We start from the raw sequence: 18,018 nt of genomic DNA on the forward strand, positions 1-18,018 counted from the left end.
TCAGGAACTTGATATTGATTAGGAAATAAATATTTATTGAAGTAAGTATATTAAATAAATATTTATTTACCAATTTAAGTAAGAGAAAATTTTACACCGTGGGGGCAACAGTCTTGCTGTGAGCAGTCCTAACTACTTAACTGAAAGTAAACTGAGGCCCTGAACTCCGACTGTGAAAGAATGCATTTGGTGAGATATTGGGACTGTGAACCTTAGGTCTACATTCTAACAGAGTAATTCTTCCCACCTAAGTTGTAACCAATTCTCAAGCAGGAAAGAAGGCGTGAGCAGATGTCAGTAAGAGGCCCTCTGGTATTATTGGTGCTGCTTCCTATCTCTAGAGGATTTTTTTTTTTTTTAATCTTTGCTCAGGACTGGTACAGCTGAAAGTATATTTTCCCTTCATTCTTAAGCCTAGATTTTGAATGGAGTTTCTCTGAGACACTTTTGTAGTGAAATCGTATTCCCTACGAACATTGAAGACAAAAATAAACATCTCTGTAAACAAAAAGATTGTGTGTGGTTGTAATTTTTTAAAATACATATTTTTTGCGATAAAAATTTTAAAGGTGCTCTAAGCCAAATGTAACCATTACAACGGTCTGCACTTAGAAGGTAGCAGTCAGAAAACACTGCTTATATCCTCAGATGCCACAGAATTTCTGTCTGGTAAACTAAGTTCAGTCCCAGAAATGCTCCTTTAAATAAACAAGGCAATGCAGTGCGTTTAGCCAAAGTCTGTGTGTAGTAACACAGTAAGATACTGCCTTATACTGGCCTTGTCCTGACTTCAGTTCAAAGACATTTTATTGAATGAGTTAAAATTCTGCAAGCGGAGGGGAAGGGGCTAGAAAGAAAGAACGAGTAGGAATCAGTGCAAAGATGGTTTTCCAGAATAAGTGCACACAGTCAGTGATAATAGAGTTGTTTAGAAGCAAATCATTCTGTCGTCATTTCACAGCTTTAAAAAAAATACAATTAGCTTGCAATGAGTATAAATAGAAGTGTTTGAAGCCCAATGTAACGATACGCATTTAATTGACTTCCGCAGGGATAAATGCTTCTTGGCTATGAAGAACCTAACAAGAAGGTACTTTCAGTGAAAATTTTTCTGCATGCACTATATTCAGTCTTGACTGGCAGTAGTCAATGCTTATGGTATGTCATGATAAATAAGAAATTGTACAGAACCCTTCTCTGAAAGTGTTGCTTGAACTGGCTCAGAAGTAGTGCAAGAAATCTAAGTGGGCAACTTGGGAATAAGTAGCAGCTTGTCTGATAGGGAATCTACTTCCAAAAGTCCAGGTGGGTTCTGCTAACAGACTGGCATGGGTGATTAATTAGCTCTTGGAGCTGTGGTGGAAATTGAGATACTCCACTGAGTTCTCTTCCCAAGGCAAGGAACTATGAAAGCATTAATTATATATACAGTCATTTTTAAGGGAATTCTAAGAAACAATTCAGTGTTGAAAAGTCTGAACTGTTTGTCATTTCTGTTGCTTTGCAACGTGAGGCTGAGATCCTACAAGCCACTGTTGAAAGAAGCTGGTTCCCTCATAAATGGTGTAGCAATTGATGCAGTTGTTGGCCCTGAATATATATATGCTCATCCTCACTCCGTGTGGGCAATATGTGGAGCTGATGCATCCTCAGGTGCATAAAACTTCTAATGTTACCTTGTGAGTTCTGGGTATAATCCCAAAGTGCAGGCAGCATGTGGTAGCACAAATAAATACCAAGATTTGTATTAGTAAAAATATCAACTTACATAAAGAGCAGCAATCTTCAACGCATTTGAGATGAAGTTGGTATTGGAAATCAGAATAGGGCTATTTTCGCTAATTAAAGGGCTCTAATTTAGACCATTTACTTGTCTATTTTAGAAGAACGGCAGGCATTCAAAAGAGGAGACTAGTTTTTTAAAGCCTTTCTATTCAGTTTTGTTCCCTCTGTTCACTGTTTAGTAAGGCCACTACACCATCATGGGTCTGAAGATCAAATTTCATGAATTCCACACACATTTTGGCAGCTGTGGGAGATCACAGCATTCTGTTTGTGCCTGGAGATAGCTTAGTATGTTCTCCAGTTTTATTTTACCCTTTCTTGACTTGAAGGAATGTAAAAGTAGAAGAAATAAATCTTTCTAAAGTTGCAGATGAAAGATGGGCAAAGGCTGAGCGATTTGTTAGTGCCATTATTAGTCAGCAGTGCTTGAAGGGCCCTTGGCTGGTTGGGACTGGGCCATGCAGTCCTGCTGCTGCTCGCAGGTTTGGCTGCCCCACGTGCAGTGGGACAGTCTGTAATTCCAGTTCCAGTGACACTGGAGATACAGCAGTTAATGTCCATGAACTTCGGTGGAGTGGCATATGGCTGTAACAGGCAAGCTGTCTGCTCACAACAACTGCTTCTTTGGGCTTCACACACAACAATCTACTGACAAAGGATGAGGATATTTGGTACGTAAGCCTGCTATGTAGCTTAGGCATTGATCTGCCGTGTAGTTGCACTATGCAGTTTTAGAAGGGGCGGCCAGTATAAAAGGAAGTATTTTAACTTCTTCGTAGTAGTTCAAGCACTAAGTATTTTAAACAGATGGTACTTCTGGCTGATCTAATCTGGGTTTGAATTACTAATTTTAGCAATAAAGCAAACCCTGGTGAACAGAATGCGAAGAGAAAGGACCGTTATGAATTTATTGCCATGTCCCTCCATTAGTTTCAGAGTTAAACTCTACTTGGAACACGATACAGAGCAAAAACAACAACAACAACAACAAAAAAGAACAAGTTGGCTTGGCCAGAAATTGACTTGATTTTTGAACAGGGGCAAATGGCCACCCTACCTGCCTCGCTGCTTCACACTTACCTGGCTTGCACTGCTGGCTGACTTTCAGAGCCCCTGGTAACAATCCTAAGCTTCTTTTCTCTTCCTAGAGCAGCTGGTGGTTGCAATCTAACCTTTTTTTCATGTTAGCTGTTTGCTAGATGCAGTTTTATTCTCCTGGTCACGGCCATGCAGGCTTTTTGTACTTGGGAATTAGTATGTCATTAAAATGCATAAAATATATCAAATATGAAAAATAAGCTAAATAAAAAAGCAGTGGTTTCCTGTCAGTAGTCCAAGGATCTCACGAGTTCATATGTTCCTTCTATGAAGGAGCCTTCAAAAAAAAAGAGTAGGATGAGCATGCTTATTATAAGTAGCATTAAATTCACTGTGTAGAGTCTGCACTGTTACTGTCAAGTGGAAAATGTGGAATATACCTTTCAAGATTAATTTCAAATTAGTTGATGTACTTCATCTTCAAAATTGAGCCATAAAGCCATAATACAAAGTTGTTACTGCGTGTGATTAGTTAGTAAATATTTATTCCATTGCAAGAAAAAAAAAGATGGTGGATTTTAGAAGACACTGATGGAGGGAAGAGACTCAGAGCACTTGATGTGTCATCAAACCATAGCAAAACAAGTTAAGGACTTTTAAACTGGAATATTTTTATATAAACAAACAAAAAAACACAGCCATAAAGCCAGGCCAACCTGCCTTATTACTGTATTTTCATACATGGTACTTAAGTAGGTAGGACTTCTCCCAGGAGAATTTTAAACAGAAACAGCTGTGCCAGATGCTTCTTGGAGAATTTTAGATTTGACAAAAGCCCAACAGTGAGAATCCTCTTTGGACGGATCTCTTGGAGTTCCCAATTTGGAAAACGTTACAGGAAAAAAAAAATCTTCAACACTGAAAAATACATAAAAAGAAAATTCTATCTACACTTTTAGAAAGTATTCTTTCTGCTTTTGTAATGTAGGAGAGCACTAACAGTTGTACTAGGTTACATATACACATGCATGCTTATTTATTTCAAAAAAGGAAATTGAGATTTTTTTAGGACAAATAATACAAGTACTTTATAACTTTCAACTCCTCCCAGAAGACTTCACATAAATTGTAAGATTGATAAAGTAATAATTCTTTATTGAAATTGCAAGAAACCAGGAAATTTTATAAAGTATCACAGCACTTCACAATTTGCTTACCGTGCAGTTTACTTAATTTTGTGTACTGCTGTCCTCAGGTATGTATAATCCTAATATCAAAAATATTGTTAAGTTTCTTCTTATCGGATAAGTTGGTTAAATGGTTAAATGGACTGCAATACAAAATAAGGAGAACTAAAAAGAGACAGAATGGATGAACACAGTGATATTCTAGCAATCAATGAAAATTAATTTTGAGAAATTTTATTAACTTTTTTTTTTTTTTTTTTTAATTAGGGCTGCTGTAGGGAAATTTGAACAGCAGAAACCGTAAGAGTGGAAGGCAGCTGTACCAAACTAAATCCTTGCCTTAAAAATGAATTTGAAAGAAAGAAAAACGATGTCTGGCAGCAACAGACAAGGAACCAAGAAGTCTGCTGATGCCATATGCACAACACGTGGCAGAAAGCAGTTCCTCCTTGCTCACCAGCCTTACAATCCATCATAGCAAAGTGTTGACACTGCAGGTTGTACAAAAGGGCATGTGAACATCAAAGAAAATGTCTTTGCCTTTGAAAAACCCTCAACTGGTCTGCACGCTTGGCAGCATTGACATGAATCTGTCAGCACAAAATCTTATTACTTTGCCAACTTAACTGATGTTTTAACTTCCTGAAAGTACAAAACCAGAAGAAATGCTACAAGTGCATCTGATTAAGACTGGGCTTTCTAATTAGCAGAAAGTTTGTGTGGAAATTGATGTCTCTCTTTGTTCTCTCAGTTGCATCAGATAATCCCCTTCCATAATTCTGAATTATATCTGTATTTTAGTTGGTCTAATTTATCTCTTGATCTGATGCATAGCTAGGATTTTGGTTTAATTTTATGGCTGCTACTGACTGACTGCCATTTCGGCCTCTGAACACACTAAAGAGAAACAGCAGGAATTTATTCTTTTTAAAAATGAATTATTCTAAATACTTAACATCTGTAGTTTGCTAAGCTCTCTGTTTTCTGGATTTCAGTTATTTTCTGGTCATAATAAGTAGAAACCTGAAGAAAAAAAGTTACCGTGCTTAAGTATTTCAATTCCATTCAAGAAAAGTATTTAAAGATTTAGAATTGGTAATAAATGAAGAGAACCTTGTATTTAATTTTGTTTTTTCTTGTTTTAACTGTTAAAGACTAGTAAATGTTGTAGCAAAGTGTTTTGTATTGTTCATTAATTACGATGAGTAATAAAGGTATATAAATATTTATGCTTAAAGAATTTTGGAGGCTACATTAGCTAACTGCATAACTATCAGCACTGTTTTTTCTTAGTGATAGAGCCTGGTATGACATGTCAGTCTCTTTGGTTTATCTTTGGTATTCACAAGACTGAGTTTGTAGCAAGAAGCATTTTGCCTTTTACCAGACCAACTGATAGTTAGATTAAGTGGAGAGATTTATCAGTGTGAAAAGGACTTTTGTGGAAGTTTATCTGTCTTCTTGCTTTTTTTCCACCCACTTGCATCAGATACCTTAACAAAAGATACCAACTTTCTCCCTGACTTTTCCTCAGCTATATTTTTCGACCACAGAGATACATTCTCATTCATTATTCAAGTGTTCCTGGACAGCATGAAATGAAGAGAGTCCTATAAATTCTTATTTGTGAAATGGTATGATTGATAACCCAAAAGCACTGTCTCATCTCTCTCCTCAGCACTCCTTATTTTCTCTTTTCTTGTCTAAAATATACTCTCTTCGTCCAACACATGAAAGCAGTGCTGCTGGCCAGCTGCTGTGTTCATTCTCAGTCCCTTTGTAACACCCCATAGACCTCATTTTTCCTGGCTGGAACACTCCTCAATTCAGAAGGCGAGTGTCACACTGCAGCAGAGACTGACCCGTCTTCTCTTTTGTGCTCATGCCAGCAAAGGCTCCTTTGTATCTCCCACTCTGACTCACACACTGCTATGAATTTGCCTTTAAAATTGCCCACAGCCCACCATGTATCTCAGATTTCAGATTTTCTTCAACTATCTGTGAAATATAGCATCATCCTCCTTTTTTTTTTTTTCTTTCTTATGCATACTTTGATCTTTTGTTTTAAACAGCAAAGCTCTCCTCAGCATTAAGGGCAAGAAGTCAGGGCTTTGTTTATCCATGAAAAATGTTATTTATGACCTGCCACAGGGACTTGTTCGTATGTGCAGAGGGTTGTGAAATGGGACAGTGGTTGAATTCATGACACCAGTCAGCATGCAGATATGCAATGAGAGCAGTGAGTCAGGTTTAGATCACAAGCACACACAGAGAACTGGTAGAATGTCCGAGTTCATCACCCACCATAGTACGCCTGGAGGAACAGAAAATGGGAAAGCACAGCTGCAACTTCAAGTGGCACATTCAGAACTCAATTTCTTCCTGTTGTGCATGAAAGCACATGAACATCAGCAGCATAAATTTCCCTTAGTTTGTTAAGCAAATTCTTTTTAGAGAGTCCTTTTTAGCAAGTTCTTGCTCATTTTGTCAATGACTTTCCCAATGAGTCCATCCTTCTTAAGGTCCCCACCACCATTCTGCCATTTTGGCCCTGGATTTTGCCATTGTGCCCTTGCTGCACAGAAGGCCAATGGCATCCTGGCACGCTATTGCCAGCAAGCTGAGGGACTGATCCCTCCCCTCTGCTCTGCACTGGAGAGGCCACATCTGGGGAGCTAGATCCAGTTCTGGCCCCTCACACCGATACAAAGGAGACCTAGGCATACTGGAGAGAACCCAGTGAAGGGCCATGAGGATGAGGAAGGGCCTGGAGTACCTCTCCTGTGAGGCTGAGAAAGCTTGTTGCTTAGCCTAGAGGAGGCTCAGGGGAGTCTCAACAATGTCCATAAAACCTGAAGGGAGTGTGCAAAGATGAAACCAGGCTCTTGTCAGCAGCGCTCAGTGCAGGACAGGAGGCAGCAGGCACAGGGGTTCTTTCTGAACACCAGGCAACACTGCTGTGCTGTGCAGTGATGGAGCACTGGCACAGGCTGCCCAGAGGCTGTGGGGTGCCCTTCAGGAGCCACCTGGACGTGGGCACCATGCTCTGGGTGTCCCTGCTGAGCAAAGGCCGAGGCAGATGGACCCAGCAGTGCCTTCAGCCTCACCCGCTCCATGTCCTCATAAGCACCCATCATTGATTCCCCCTCCCTGGATCTTTACTTATCTTAGGTTCTACTTCTTTTTCTCAGCCCCCATTTCCCTCCTCGCATTTCCTAGTAATCCTCCTGACATCCGTACTCAAAACACAGCAGAGTATCCACTATTTCACCAGGGCCCCCATTTTTCCTCACACCTTGCTTTTTGGGGCTGAAGACAGGCAGGACAGTTTTGGCACGAGAGCTGCCATCCGACTTTCTTCTTTCAAACGGAGCCAGCCGCCCCTCCAAGCCGCAGCCGAGGTAGCGCAGCCGCCGGCCAGGAGGCACGCCAGGAGCGCAGCACTTCCTCCTCCCGCCTCGCGGCTCTCCCCGCCCCTCAAACCCCGCCCCCCGCACGCCGGGCTCGCTCCGCCGCCGCGTCGATCGTGGCTCGCGCTGCCGGTTGGGCCCCGGCTGCCGCCCGGCGCCGCCGCCGGGGCCGAGGCGTCGGAGGATGCGGCGGTTCGCGCGAGTGGCGCTGCTGTTCCTGGGCTGCGGCGTCTGCTCGCTGCTCTACGGCGTCAGCCAGCTCGCGCTCTCCCTGGAGCAGGAGGCCGGCGGCGCCCAGCTGCGGCAGGCCCGAGACTCGGCCGCAGCCGGCGGCGGGCGGCAGGCGGGGAACGCGGGTCGAGGCGAGGAGGGGGCCGGCAGGTACGGGCCGGGGCCGCGGGTTTCCCGCGTTCCTTTCAAGCGGGCGCGGGGCGCGCTGCTCGCCGGCCGCGGGCGGCCCCGACTGGTGGAAGCCCGGGCCGGGAGCGGCCTGCCGAGGGTTGCGAGGAGGGGCGGGCCGTTCCGCGATCCGAGCTCGGCTGCTGTGAGGGGTTATTGGGCTCTGGGGCGGCGGCGAGTGACTCTGAACAGTTGTGGCCGGCTTCAAGCTTTAGCACCAGCTCTTCTGTCTCACCTCTGTGCTCGGTGTTAGCGTGAACGGGATCGTGAAAGTGTACGAAAACTCCTGTTTTCCCTTTCCGTGCTCTGCCACCCCGCCTGGCCGCGCGGAGGTTCCTGCGGAACCCTGCGGAGTGCGAGCAGCCCCGCTGCACAGCGCGAGTACTGAGCACGATTCTCTGTAACAAGAGTGAGTTTAGTAAGGCCCTCGTAAAGTCTCTGCTAGGCTGAAGCTGTAGGAGAAATCAGGACTGAGATTTTCTGGGCCAGCGTGCCCTAAGTCCCAGGCGTCTCAAGGCAGTGCGGTTCGGTGTGCCGAGGCTGCCCACGCACCTGGCTACCTGGGGACTGTGCTTGTGGTAGCTGCAAAGAAAAGTTAGCTGTAGTGGTTCTATGGAACGTTTAATGACTGTAATAAAACAGTTCTAAATAGAAATAGGAGGGAAGAAGCATTTGATGTAACTTGGATTAGTAAACTTCGATGTTACTTTCAGGTGCATCGTGATCCTGCAGAGCAGAAGAACCAAATCTATTTGAAAGCAGTACTTGTTAGTATTTGTACTAATTCAAAGATACTGATGGAGGAAAACTCCAGTGAGGTGGAACTTCTTGCTTGCTGCATTAGGGTGGAATGAGATAGAAATCTGCTCAGTGTTGCAATGCAGAAAAGCCTCACAGCCTGAGTAGTTACCTTCAAAGGTTTAGGTGCCATAGGTAATTCACAGGCATATACTTTCATGGAAACATACCTTTCTGTAAAATCGGGTGACATCTGTGGGAATTCTTTGCCTATGAACTGATGTCAAAGTAAAGGCTCCTGGTGAGCATCTTCCCATTGTGAACTGTTAGAAGTTTGTGTGTTGTGTCTGCAGAACTCGGGGTGGGTCAGTGCCTTAGCACTTAAACTATCTTATTACAGGCCTTTAGTGGACTAAGTGACGCTTCAAGGAAAAATTCCATCCTGTGGCAGTAAAGGAATGCCCCACTGGATCTTCCTTTAGATGCTTGTTTCGGTTATTCCCACATATTGAATCCTGTCATGTTCTCTTTTGTAATCGATGAACATATCCTCAGGTTAGTGGTGGTCAGATTTCATACTTAAGCTGTTTCTGCAGTGGAGGTGGAGCTTGATAGCCACAAAGCTGCTTGATGCCCGTTACTGCTGTCTTGTAATCATGCCCGTATACTAAGGGTTCTAATAGCCTTATGGAACAAATTATGTTCAGAGAACCTTTTAATCCTTCCTGAAGTTTAATGTTTCTTATGCATTTGTGGGAACTCTCAGCAGTGAGGTGCTTCAGCTGTTTTTACTGTTAGCTGTAAAATGCAATTTAATGAAGCAGATATATCTGTCATCTGACGGCATTCATGCACTCAGCAGTGCTTTCTCCTTCTCTAAGCTGAGTAGAGTTTTCTTTTCCCAAATAATCTGATTCAGTATAGGACATAAAAGCAGGAGGAGTTCGGTCATATTTTGTGGTGGAAGGTAGAATTTAAAGATTTCTGGTGGTTTTCAGAAGCATGCGAACATGAGAAGTGCAAGCTTTGAATAAAGCTTCAGAGTACCACACCTGCCAGAATTTCACAATAGCGCTGGTGCTTCTCGGTAGAGGATCTTTAATTAGAAAGGAAGTACTATGTTGAAACTTGAATGACAAGCAGAGGCAAGGTCCTTCAATAAACATAATAATTCAAGGGAGATTGCTGGGTAATCACTATGGTAATGAGGTGTGTGTTTCAAAGGCTACATTAGCCTGAGGAACAGGATGACTACAGACTAAAAGCTGTGTCTTTTATGAAAAAAAAAAACCACAGAACAAACAAAAAGACCCAGTGAGGTTGTGGATGCCCCCTCCCTGAAAGCTCTCAAGGCCAGGCTGCATGGGGCTTTGAGTAACCTGGTCTAATGGGAGGTATCCCTGTCTATAGCAGATGGGTTGGAACCAGATGATCTTAAAGGTCCCTTCGAACCCAAACCATTCTGTGATTCTAAAGTGTTTTGAGAGTTTTAGATAAAAGATTTAGGTGTGAAGAATGATCAACATTGGTGGTAAATTGTCCTCCTGATTCTCCATTCCATTGTACATACTGTCATATGTAACAGCTAAGCGAGCAACAGATCTGAACATAACATGAAGAAAGGCAATATTAAAGTGACCACATTCAGAAGAGACAAAGTTGGGCAAAAGTCAGTATATGAAGTTATCCTTTTTTAATTTGCTGTTATGATTTATGGGTGAGGATGAGGGCTGTGGAAAAAATGGGAGAAAAAAAACCACAAACAACAAACCAACAATAGTGGATGAGTGCACATTTGCAGCATATGTCATTATTATTATTTGCTGTCTGTGAAATGTCCTTTTAAGTCAGCTCTCGTGGATGTGCTTTTGGATCATCTAATTAGTAGACTATAACTGTACTTATGAAAAGCAAATCTTTGGTTAATTTTCTCAATATTGCCACTTCAGTTAAGCAGATAATCTTCATCTTTACATTCAGGTCCAGAAGGAGTGCTGTTCTGAAGGCAAGTTTGTGAAAAACAGCAGGAAAGCATCAGTAATCAGCTCCATGAATTCTGCTAGGTCAATGAACTTGACCCTATTGGAAAAAAAAAAAAAAAGAATTAAACATTTTTCCATTGTATTTTAGTTTAGCATTTTCATGCAGGTGGCAGTGTTATATCTGTGTATGTAGCTGTCACTGTTCTGTGATATGTAACTGTTACTGGACTGTATCTATTTCTTGCTGTATGACTAGACTGGCAAAGGTAAAGTTGAGTGGATTTTAGTGCATGGAGAAGTATTAGAGGTGTACCCACAAGCTTTGGCAGCAGAGTAGGATGGTGGCAGTACGTGGGCCGATAACTTTGGTCTATGTGAGAACTTAGCCAGTGGTTTTACCATGCTTCTCAGCTACTCATGTGCCTTAAGGAATTATTTGGTCTACAAAATGTAAGGGAAACTTGGAGTAATTTGAAGCTGAAACTTCATTTCAGAAATAAAAGTTTAGCTGAGCTTGTCATATGGCGAAGCTGACCAACAAATGTTATGTTATGCAGATGTGTTATAAATCAATGGGATATTGCCAGGGTTGTCCTGGGTTGTACGTTTAACATTAAGTTTAGGATCTACTGTCTCCTGTTTAATAAAGCTATAAGAAAACTGCTTTTCAGTTAAAATACCTCAAAACAAAGAATCAGTTCAGGAAAAGTTATTCAGAAGAATCAGGTCTTCTCAGTGTGTTTCAGTGTTGAATTGGGAAACTCGTTGTTTCCTAACTTTTTGCTCCTGTATGTATGAGCAGGAAGGAAATAAAAACATGGCCTTCCTGTTTTGCTGCAGCAGTCTCTCTGGGTTAGTCGATGCTTGCTGTTGATTAGATTTAGCTTGTTAGTGCAGTGCTGACAGCAGTACAGCAGTCATGACCCATGTTAGGTGATTGCAACCCTGAGTGTACGTGCTGCTAAGCTCTGTGAAGTTACAGTAGTATAAAAGACAGCATCTGGACTGGAAAGCATGGATGAAAGCCATCATCTCCCTTAACAGTAAGCTCACTGGTATACTTAACAAAAGATTTTTTTTTTAATCACTTATTGCTAGGAGACTCCTTATGGTTGGAACTTAGCTTGCTTAAGCACAGGGCCTCGGTCTTGGTGTGAGTAATGCATTGCTATAGATTTTCACATAAATTTAGAATTGTCCCAAATCCTCCTCAGTCATAATATAGATGCTTTCACTGTGTCTGTAAGACTGAAGTTTTTATTATCCATTTTCTGTTGAAGCTGAATTATCCTCTAGAAGTCTTTAATGGCTTTCTGTCTAAGCGAGAGATACCTTTAAATACCTTGAATTGACATGGATCCAGTGTTTTTTAAAGCTGTCTTTTTCTTTGTTTTGGTATTTTTGGCAGCAGTTGATGTTCAAACTTGTCCAGCATGGCTGTCTGATGGAGGGGCAGCTGCTGCACCTCCCATCCCTTTGGGCAGCCAGTGGCAGAGCTCAGCCCTTATTTCCTAGTAGGGGCACAAGCCCACACTACGTGTGTATGCACATGGCTGGCCACAAGCATCAACGTGGAAAAAGAGCGCTTGTGGAAGCACAAACAGCACAGGTGGCCTGATCCTATTCCCTTTTCTGGCTGATGAGTGTGAAAGCCTCTTAGTAAAAACCATGTAAATGCACTCAGTGTAGGTCCTTCCAGTAACTGGCCTTAGATGCTCGATCTGTGCAGGAGCTGGCCCTGACCCTCTGGTCTCCTCCCTGCTGCTGGCCTGAGTATGCACACCCATAGAGCTTGCAGCTCTGCTTTGGTTGCTGGTACTCAGAGCTCCGCAATATACATATGCATGCACACATGTGGGGCTGAGGATCCCTCCAGTCTCTGGCCTTAGACTGTCTGTCTGTCAGCTGGGCTGCCTGGTCACCCAGTTGCTTCATGAAGATGGGTGTTTTGCTTGGGTAGTTCCAGGCATATGGCTGTGTCATCTGTCAACCTCCAGACCTGAAGACTTTTGGAGCTGGCTGGGACCTCCTGGTTCTTACAGCAGCTCACGCTTTGAGATTGCAGCGTGACTCAGCCTTACAGCCTCTCTGTTACCTGGCTGACAAGCCTATGACCCTATTTGTTGGTGAATCCAGCTTGGAACTTGCTAGTAACAGCGCCCCAGTGTGCACACCCACATGCTGTGTGCATTCAGGTCAGAGCTCTGCAGTTCGTGGCACTGCAGACAAGTGGGCCCTTGTGATTCGAGGTTGCCTCTTGCACTTCCATGCATGCATGTGCACACAAAATAGAGCACCCCTTCACCCAGGAATACAGAAGTAGTGTTTATGAAGGAGAATGATGATCAGGTTTGCAACACAGCCAGTTCTACGGACAGCCTGTTGGTGTGTCACTGAACCCTCTTCCTTCTGTGTTTTCATTCTCACTTCTCTACAGCTTGCCTTGATGCTTTGCTTTCTGTATCTTTGGTCATTTCCCTGAAGTTTCCCAGCTCCTTACTGCAGTCTGTTTGGCACAACCCCAGAATATTCTTCGTCGGGGAACCTGGAGCGCTGCCTTTGTGCTGTGTAAGCAGCAGGGTTCCTTGAGCTGTCTGTCTTTTCTCCTTTAATTAGCATTTAACCACATAACCTGTAATAGATGAGAGCAAACTATCCCCAAGTGCTGAAGGTAAGTATTCCTGCCCAACCAGTACTTTCTTGGGTAACTTGTTTGATTAACAGGCAGAATGCACCTCCTTAGCTTTGTAAATCACTTGGGACACCTTATTTGTCATCCAAGCTTTTCTCATGTATTATTCTAGCTCTTAATTTAAAAAAATCAAAAACAAAACTTGATGAATGTAATTTCTGAGTGATCTTCTTGTGAATAACAAAAAATGTGTCAGTGTCAATCTGTTAATCCTCTGTGTGTGGAAGCTGTAGGAACACGGCAGTATGTGATCAGCTGAGAGGCTTCTGTTTGCAGGAAACAAGTCTGATTTACACGTTTTGGTAAATCATGCGTGCATCTCAGTAACGCTTCTGTTTCAAACAAACACAATTTGTGAATGAAATCCAAGCCTGACAACCTTGTCATAATATGAATTGGGGTATTGGAAAGGGCTAATGTGGCAGAGAAAGCACTTTGGCATTAATTCTAGTTTTTGGTATGGGAATCTGGATAAGAGAGTAGCTCAGGGCAGCTAAGAAAAACACAGTGCTTGTGTGACAGCTGGAAGAAGAATCCTTGTAATAATACAATGATCTTCCAAAGCAGAATGCTGTTTTTGGGAGTCTGTTAAGTTGTCCTCAGAATAATGAGAAGCAGATACTACAAAAAGGTGTGCACTGGAGATCATGAAGATTGCTCTTCAGATATGTGCCATGAAATTGTTACTGGTTTTTATTTATTTATTTTTTATTTTTTTAACTTCAAAAGCCCTGAGGATGAATCTAGTCAGGGAGAATTTATAGCTTTGTACCACTGACTTTCCCCAGTAACATTCAAAAATAAGGAAGTCGCAGTCTACGTTACCCTGTTTTGTACAGAGATATTTCTTTGTGGAGATCATTCTATTGTCATGAGATAGAATGATTCCAATGATGTTGCCAACACGTGTATCCACAGGATGTGAAGATTTCCTGTGATCTCTACCAAAGAACTCAGCCTCGCCAACACTTAACAAGGCTTTATGTAACACTTCTTTGTGTTTATCAGGTCATTTTTCTGTTGCATCAAGAAAAAAAGATTGTACATTTTGCCAATTCTTGTTATCGCAGTGATCTTTTAAGTCTGACTTTCACAAAGCATATATGGCTTATGTAAGTATCAGGTAACCCAGCCAAGGTAGTGCTGATTCATTTCAAACTCATAAAACAAACTTCAGTACAGCTTCAGTACAGCTTTGAGCTGTAGTCTTTCAGCTTTTCATTGTCAGCTTTTTCTATAGTTTTCCTTCTTGCATGTCTTTCCTTCATGAATGCTGGCTGTTAACAAGGATAAGCTCCATTTGCATTAACAGGGCATAACGATGAAGCATAGCATCATAGAATGGGCTGTGTTGAAAAGGACCACAGTGATCATCTATTTTCAACCCCCCTGCTATGTGCAGGTCACCAACCACCAGACCAGGCTGCCCAGAGCCACATCCAGCCTGGCCTTGAATGCCTCCAGGGATGGGGCATCCACAGCCTCCTTGGGCAACCTGTTCCAGTGCGTCACCACCCTCTGTGTGGAAAAACTCCTTCCTGGTATCTAACCTAAATCTCTCCTGTCTCAGTTTAAAACCATTCCCGCTTGTCCTATCACTATCCACCCTTGTAAACAGCCATTCCCCCTCCTGTTTATACTCTCCCTTCAAGTACTGGAAGGCCGTAATGAGGTCTCTCCAGAATCTTCTCTTCTCCAAGCTAAACAAGCCCAGTTCCCTCAACCTTTCCTCATAGCAGAGGTGCCCCAGCCCTCTGATCATCTCAGTGCCCTCCTCTGGACCCGCTCCAACAGCTCCACATCCTTCCTGTACTGGGACCCCAGTCCTGGATGCAGCACTGCAGATGGGGCCTCACAAGAGCTGAGTAGAGGGGGACGATCACCTCCCTGTCCCTGCTGCCACCCCTTTAATGCAGCCCAGAACACAGTTGGCCTTCCAGGCTGCAAGTGCACACTGCTGGCTCGTGTCCAGCTTCTTATCCACCAGGACCCCCAAGTCCTTCTCTGCAGGGCTACTCTCAAGGGGATCATCCCCCAGTTTGTATAAATACCTGGGATTGCCCCGACCCAAGTGCAGCACCCTGCATTTGGCCTTGTTGAACCTTATTAGGTTTTCATGGGCCCACTTCTCCAGCCAGTCCAGGTCCCTCTGGATGGCTTCCCTTCCTTCCAATGTATTGACTGGACTGCTCAGCTTGGTGTTGTCCATGAGCTTACTGAGGGTGCTCTGTATTCCGCTGTGTCATTGATGAAGATGTTGAAGAGCACTAATAGGAAGTCACTCAAGAGCAGGCACCCCTTGCTTTGCAGTGTTCCACATGCTTGGTTTAAGATTTTAAATTTCATTGTTGATTCACTCACCAGAATCATAGCATGCACTTCTATTGCTCTTTTAAAATATTTCCTATGATATTCTTGCATAAAATTTCGTATCAGATTAGCACACCTTTTTAGCTGTTAGTGTAATACAAGTGAACAAATGACTGCTCTTAATATAGAGAAGGAAAACTTGTCAGATGGGGTGATTATTTCTGTATTGCAGTAACCTTTTGTAACGAAGTGGCTGAATTGGTGCTAAAAGTTCTATTAGTTTTTTTCTTTTAAATAAGTTTTGCAGGTTGCAGTGAATAGTCACGGGTTAATAGGGATTGTGTTTAAATGGATAATGTGCACTTGAAAATGGAATGTTCCAACTTCTCTGCTTGTAGATAAAAACACTGCGATGGTGAAGGATCTTTCCAGCTTTAACTATAGCCTTTCACTCTGTCACCTGTAGATTTGCACTAAGCAGGGAACATAGAATGGCCTTCAGAAATCCCACTCCCTTTGTTTCTCTCACTCTGAAACTAAATAGAGAGGAAATGCTGATGGGAATGGGGCCATACATCCTTAAAGGAATCCTTCCTGATTGGCACCTCCTCTTTTGTATTATCCAGGGTCCATTATGTAGTGAGTCTTCTGTCAGGTCATTAACTGATCAAATTATGTTTGAGCTATGAAATAATCCTATTAACTTTGCCGTATAACCAGTAACATTTATATAGGTTATTTTTGTCTTATCCTGTTAGGTGTCAGAATTTGTCTGTATCTTTCTGGAATTCCTATTGGATGCTGCCCTCTGATGTTTGTGGAGTGAACTGCTTTTGGGAAGCTGCTTTTAGGTAGGATCTATTATTAAATAGTTCTTTATTTTTTGATTGCAGACAAGTGCAGCTAATATAATAGCATTTGTGACCATTTAGCAAGGTGACAAAGCAAAATATTGTGATTGCTTCACGTTTCACATGTTTATCTTACAGTTGTCTTTGGACTTTGTCCTTCTGTTCTATTTTTAAACTACGCATTGAGGAAATGTAATTACAAAGAATTTTCAGTTTTTTCCAATTACGTTGCTTTCTTAAATAAAGACTTGTTAACATTGGTAAAAAGTCTATCTGAAAATAATCTTAAAAATGATTGGTGAGTACTTGTGATATAACTTGTAATAAAAACTGGCAGGTTTAATGAAGTCCTGAGTTCTTAATTAAAATTCCATGCTATCAAGAATATGAAGGTATTTCATCCAAAACTACTGAAACAGCTACTTTAGAATGTTATTTAAAATACATTACATTGAAGCATATACTATGTCCTGAAAGCTTAATCTTTACCAAGACTTTCAAATATTTTGATGTGGTTGTTCACATGCCTTAAAGCTGTCTGATTACAATAGTAGCTTGTAAAGAAACTGAGGAAGCCTTAAGCTACTTGACAGGTATCTTCTCTAACCCACATAGTTCTCCTCACTACGTAAATAAGATTTTAAGTTAATTTTTCTTACATTTAGGCTTGAACAGCCATTGAGATGGTTCTGTCCCTTTTTGTCTAAAAGCCTGTCAGCATTTTGGGGGCTGGTTCGGCCCGGGTCCATGAGTAGCAGGGCGGAGGGATTTTGCAAAACCTGCACCTCTGGAAAAGGGAAAGAGGGAGCCCCAAAATAATTAAATACAGCGGCAACGACCTGAGGAGAAACGAACTAATTTACTGAATGTGGTATTGGAATCCAAGATAACACACTGTAATACAATATAGTTAGAATCGAAGCTAATAAATCAAATGTAATGAAAGTGTCTGAAAGGTGGATAGGCCTCACCGTAACAGTGAGGTGAGATGTGCAGTCTGGTTGAGAGCAGGGAAGAGACCTGACGAAGAAGAGCTCATCAGGTGACCTTGCCAGGGGTTGTATCTCCTCTCTGACCGCAGAGCCCCCTGGGGTCTGTAGTTCTTCTCTTCCAGACAGGTGCCCAGAACTGGAGCTTTAACACTTTAACTCCCAGTGCACTACGTGATGTTATGATGTGGAATACCAATAACCAAAAATCATACAGCCATGACAAAGCCCTATTTTTTTTTTTTTTCCTTTTGCTTCTCTAGAAAAAAAAGTGTTTAGCTTCACAAGGCTTAAATGCTATTGAACATTATGATAGCGGGAAAGATTTTATGTCTCTCCAAAAGCAATGCCTCTTGTTTATTTGTTTATATTTTTATTTCCATGGAAACTACAATGGATACCAAGAGCACAATAATTACAGACAGAGCAAATTCTCAGCTATTTTTTCAACATAGTCACCACCATTAGCTGTGTATGTTCAGCAGCAGTGAAAAGAGCCTGCGAGCCACACTCATAAAAGTCAGAGGTGACCCACTGTTGTCACTGCTGAAAGACACCACCCATCACCTCACTGTGCTCACATTCACTGGTTGGTCTCCATAAACATTCAGCAAGAGTTGATGAATGTCAATGGGTG

General features: G+C 42.3%; 1 protein-coding gene across 3 annotated transcripts in view; it reads left to right on the plus strand.

Moving 5' to 3' along the window:
* Positions 1 to 7,524: 7,524 nt before the first annotated feature.
* Positions 7,525 to 18,018, plus strand: part of GXYLT1 (glucoside xylosyltransferase 1) — a 33,978-nt gene continuing 23,484 nt past the window's right edge. The window contains exons 1-2 of one of the 3 annotated variants that reach the window (XM_052668986.1): positions 7,525 to 7,801; positions 16,300 to 16,392. In XM_052668986.1, the coding sequence (XP_052524946.1) occupies positions 7,605 to 7,801; positions 16,300 to 16,392 (290 nt within the window). In that variant the 5' untranslated portion in view covers positions 7,525 to 7,604. The remainder of the gene's footprint in view (positions 7,802 to 16,299; positions 16,393 to 18,018) is intronic. The other 2 variants (XM_052668984.1, XM_052668985.1) reach the window with 2 other exon arrangements.

The sequence above is a fragment of the Tympanuchus pallidicinctus genome, unplaced genomic scaffold (genome assembly GCF_026119805.1).
Source record: "Tympanuchus pallidicinctus isolate F22 unplaced genomic scaffold, pur_lepc_1.0 scaffold8, whole genome shotgun sequence".
NCBI classification, from domain to species: Eukaryota; Metazoa; Chordata; class Aves; order Galliformes; family Phasianidae; genus Tympanuchus; species Tympanuchus pallidicinctus.